Source organism: Macrosteles quadrilineatus, unplaced genomic scaffold (genome assembly GCF_028750875.1).
Source record: "Macrosteles quadrilineatus isolate MER2022 unplaced genomic scaffold, UCM_ALF_1.0 Scaffold_7__1_contigs__length_78375512, whole genome shotgun sequence".
Classification (NCBI taxonomy): Eukaryota; Metazoa; Arthropoda; class Insecta; order Hemiptera; family Cicadellidae; genus Macrosteles; species Macrosteles quadrilineatus.
The window spans coordinates 36,320,241-36,325,146 of NW_026542600.1; the positions used below are offsets into that span (position 1 = coordinate 36,320,241).

Sequence of the window (4,906 nt, forward strand, 5' to 3'; positions counted from 1 at the left end):
CCACATGTGAGTTTAAAACATTCTTGGATGATGCATTGAGGGATAAATTTTTGTGTGGTATAAAGTCTAGTGATGTACAGAGTAGACTACTGGCGGAGGGAGATTCTTTAACCTTTGATAAAGCCCTTCAACTTGCCTTATTGTTGGAGGATGCAAACAGGAATGCTAAAAGCCTCCATCCACAAAACACAGGGGGTTGGACTTCTGGTGAAGTCAATATGTTAAGTGGCAGTAACAATGGTAAGCCTAAAAACTTGTATAGACCTAGATATAATGAAACAGGCCAGCGACCTGCATATGTAAATTCTACGCGCCAATGTACATGTTGTGGACAAGGACATGGGTTTAACAGTTGTCCGTATAAAGAGTATAGCTGTCATACTTGTAAAAAGACGGGTCACCTTTCAAGAATGTGTAGGAGTAGGTCAGCGAATAAGTATAAGCCTAGGCCTAGCGGTAGGGTATACATGTGTGATGAGGAGTCGGATAATAGTCATGACGACTCCCCGGATGATGAGCCAGATTGTAAAAAGGAGTATTCGTTATACAACATAGCGTATTCAGACAATGTAGATCAGGTTAATAGCTATAAAACGAAGTTGCTAATAAACGAAGTGCCTGTGAGCATGACAATTGATACCGGGGCAGTGGTTTCGGTCATGCCCGAAGATGTTTTTGATAAATTATTTGAAGGTAAATCTAACAAACCTAACCTTTCCAGGAGTGAAGTTCGTCTGAAAACTTATACTGGTCAAAAGATACATGTTGTGGGCGAGTTTCAGGCAAAGGTTGCGTCTCGCTGGGAAAATCATGTACTTCCTATGGTGGTGACACGCAGCGAAGTTCCTAACCAGCCTATTTTGCTGGGTCGTAACTGGATGAGTAAATTACAACTGGATTGGAAAAACGTAACAAGCGGAAGACAAAGTGACTCAGTACAACTGGTTAGCGGTAAGAAGTCTCCAGTATTATCTATCATTAATGATCTGAAGAAAGAATTTCAAAATGTTTTTGAACCCGGGATTGGGACTATTAAAGACATTGAAGTCGAACTTGTATTGAAAGATGAAGCGGTGCCTGTTTTCTGTAAGGCTCGCAGTGTGCCTTATGCACTTAGAGATGCTTTAGAAAAAGAAATTGAAAAATTGATAAGTAATAATGTTATTTATCCTGTAACACAAACCAACTGAAGTACACCTGTGGTGGTGGTCCCAAAATCAAATGATGAAGTGCGTCTCTGCGGAGACTTTAAGGTTACCCTTAACCGTTGGTTACGTACCGACTATTATCCATTGCCAACAGCAGAGGATATTTTTGCTAGTATACCAGGCTCAAAAATCTTTTCTAAATTGGACTTATCGGCAGCCTACAATCAGCTGCAAGTTAGCCAGCGTTCTCAAGAACTTTTGACAATCAACACCCATAAGGGCCTGTACCGATACAGTAGGCTTCCGTTTGGGATTACCAGTGCAGGAGCAATATTTCAATCAGTAATGGACAAAATCCTGGGCGACCTTCCAAAGGTTTTTTGTTATCTTGATGACATATTGGTGGTAGCAAGGACCGATGAGGAAATGTATAGTACGCTCAAATCTGTGTTGACTCGCCTCCAAAAGTATGGTGTTAAGGTAAACGCTACGAAGAGTGAGTTTTTTAAACATAGCCTGATTTTTCTAGGCCATAGGCTAGAAGCAGATGCGATTCGCCCAAGTGAAGAATTAACGAGCGCTATCGTTAAAACACCTAGGCCTGAGAACCTAACCCAACTTCGAGCCTTCCTTGGTCTTATAAATTATTACTCACGTTTTTTACCAAATTTGTCAACTTTACTTCACCCATTATATCAATTGCTAAACAAGGACACAAAATGGCATTGGTCCAAAGATTGTGAAAACGCCTTTGTCAAAGGTAAGGAATTGCTTTTAAGTGACAGAATTTTGATTCCGTTTAACCCTAAGTTGGACCTAGTCGTGACTGCTGACGCAAGCCCATATGGTGTGGGTGCTTTGATTTCGCACAGGTTGCCTGACAATTCGGAACGGCCAGTTGCTTTCGCTTCCAGGACTCTATCTCCACAAGAACAGAGGTACCCTCAGATTGAACGTGAAGCCTTAGCACTTGTTTTCGCAGTAAAGAAGTTTCATACATTCCTGTTATACTCCTGTTAACTATTATACCCCTGCCTCAACCACAAATCCACCAAGAAGTCCTATCTAGCCCAGTCCATGACAGATCTCCCCAGAACAGACAGTCACTATTGAAATCCCCAGTGACTGATGTCATTAACCATCAAATCCAGAAGGAAGTTCAGCCTGAGAAAGGGAAGCGCATAGGCCCTCGTTCACCTACTGAGACGGTGCGTCGATCACAACGTGAGCGGCGTCCTCCAGTAAAATTTGATTTGTAATTAGGAGAAGAAGAGCTCCTCCCATGTATATAGAGATATTTATTTTGGTTACTGTTTGAAGAAGAATTTTTGGTTACTGTTTGGAGAAGAATTTTTGGTTATTGTTTGAAGAAGAATTTTTGGAAATTATTTTAAAGTTAGTGGGGAGGAGTGTTATAGATCAAGAAGTTATTTATGTTAGTTATGATTTTGTTATATACGTCTTACATCCAAATGTTGCGAAGTAACTATATTTAGAAGGCCTAGAACCATGACGTCACCAATAGGACTGAACGAGGAGATCGACAGTTGAAGTAATGCAGCAGGTTAGTAAGCAAGCTAATAGTGTCTTCTCTTGTGTGATTCTAAAATGCAATAGTGCCCAAACCAGCTTCTTGCATTGTTGAACAGTTCATCTGATTTCGCTGCCGCTTCAAGAGGGTGTTGTCCCCTGCCACAGAGAGTTGTGTCATCGGCGTATAGGAGGGTTTCATCATCACTACCAAGGTCATTCATCAGGATCAAGAACAATGAAGGCCCCAAAATCGATCCCTGTGGGACACCATGGTCCATCTTAGCTGGAGCAGAGAGAGCCCCCTGTATGGCCACCATCTGGCTCCTCTCACAAAGATAGGAGTCTAGTGTTTTGAGCACAATCCCACCTAACCCATATCGAGCCAGCTGCTGAAGAAGAATACTGTGGGAGACAACGTCAAACGCCTTTGACAGATCACATAGGACAATGGACATGGAATGCTTGTCCTCAAAGGCATTTTGTATTCCTTTCACTGGGGAGATGAGAGCTGTAGCGGTTGATTTTCCTTTACGGAAACCATGTTGTGAATTTGAGAAAAGATGGTTAGTCTCAAAATAGTCTACAATTTGGTTTTGCATGATTTTTTCAAGTATTTTTGCCAAACAGGGAATGATGGATATCGGTCTGTAGCTCGATGCAGCGTTTACATCTCCTTTCTTGAAGATAGGAACAGTTCTTGAGATTTTTAGACAATCAGGAAAAACACCCGTTGACAGACAGCAATTTATAGCCTTACAGAGGGGTTGAGCAACAGCTTCTATAATATGCTTCAAGATGTGTGGTGTAAGACCATATATGTCTGGACTGTAGGAGTTTGAGAAGTTCTTAGTAATTCTAATAATTTTTGCTGAAGTTGTAGGTCTCCATTTCAAGAAATTGTGTTGTGCCACAGGCACCGCTAGAGCAGCAACGGAACTGTCAGGTTGCATGTCATTAACAATGTCATCTACAGTACTTACAAAGTAGGAATTAAATTCATCAGGGCTTATTTGACTACTAATGGTTGCTCTTGATTTTCTAGATTCGTTTATGACACTCCAAGCTGCCTTACACTTGTTATTGGAGCGCTCAATTTTATGTACAGTATGCAGCTTTTTGGCAGCATCTACTTCAACCTGATAGTTACGCTTTGCCTTCAAGTATAATGCATATAACCTATCTCTTCGCTCTACTGACGCTTCCGCTTTATACTTGTCAAATATCAGCTGGACAAGCAACCTAAATTTACCAAGCTCAGCTGTATACCAATCATTTGATAGTTTCTTGGTCTTTTTTGGTATAACAATCACTCTAGGCCTAACTGTCATAGGGAAAAAGGTGTCAAACACTTCTACAAATTTATTGTGAAATTGTTGGAGAATGTCTCCGTCTTCCTTTAAATTTAGGACCTCAGACCAGTTTACGTTACTCAAGGCCTCTTTGAAGGAGGGTGGAACATCTTCATTAATAGGTCTTCTATAGGATAAATAATTCATATGCCAAGATGGAATAGTTGGAGTCTCACTTACCCTCTTTTTCCACACGGTTGTTTGAACAGGTGCGTGGTCCGCAATGATGGACGAAAGGACATTGGTGTTGTAGTCTAGAGTATCAAGATTTGTCACAACTGTATCCAGGCATCTGTCTCCCCTCGTCGGCAAGTAGTTCGTTATATAAAGACCTTGCCCCCGAAGTAGCTCCTCAAGGTTTTGGGTGGGAGCTGTAGGGCTGTTGAGAGCAATGTTAAAATCACCACCAAGTACAATGTTTTTAGCTGGTCTAATATTGGTCAGGTAACAGAGGCATTTATCCAAGGTGTAAAAGAAAAATTCCAGATTTCCGGTCGGAGGGCGATACACGGAGATAATTAAAATATCGAAATCATGGAGTGTAACTCCGCAAAGTTCAATGTTCATTTCCGAGCAATAGGCATTCAAATTAAGTGGTTCAAAATCTAATTCATGATGCAAATAGAGAGATACACCACCATTCTTGTGTTGAGTTCTGAAATAACCATTTACATGCACTAAATTACCAATGGTTTTATAATAGTCTATTTCAACAGAGTCTAACCAATGTTCACTTATTCCTAGTACAGCAGGCATGTGCTCACTTTCAAAGTTGGAGATTAGGTTGAACTTTGTTCTCATGCATTGGATTTTCATGAAAACTATCTTAAGTGTAGGCTTATCTTCAGAATAACTATGGTAACTAACGTGTGGACT

General features: G+C 40.8%; 2 protein-coding genes across 2 annotated transcripts; one reads left to right on the forward strand and one right to left on the reverse strand.

The window, feature by feature from the left end:
* Positions 1-467: 467 nt before the first annotated feature.
* On the forward strand, positions 468-2,115 carry LOC128998915 (uncharacterized protein K02A2.6-like). Its single transcript, XM_054425271.1, has 2 exons — positions 468-1,152; positions 2,021-2,115. The coding sequence occupies exons 1-2, from the start codon at positions 468-470 to the stop codon at positions 2,113-2,115; spliced, it is 780 nt and encodes a 259-aa protein (XP_054281246.1).
* Positions 2,116-2,725: 610 nt separating this feature from the next.
* On the reverse strand, positions 2,726-4,597 carry LOC128998916 (uncharacterized). Its single transcript, XM_054425272.1, has one exon. The coding sequence runs from the start codon at positions 4,595-4,597 to the stop codon at positions 2,726-2,728; it is 1,872 nt and encodes a 623-aa protein (XP_054281247.1).
* Between the last annotated feature and the right edge of the window lie 309 nt (positions 4,598-4,906).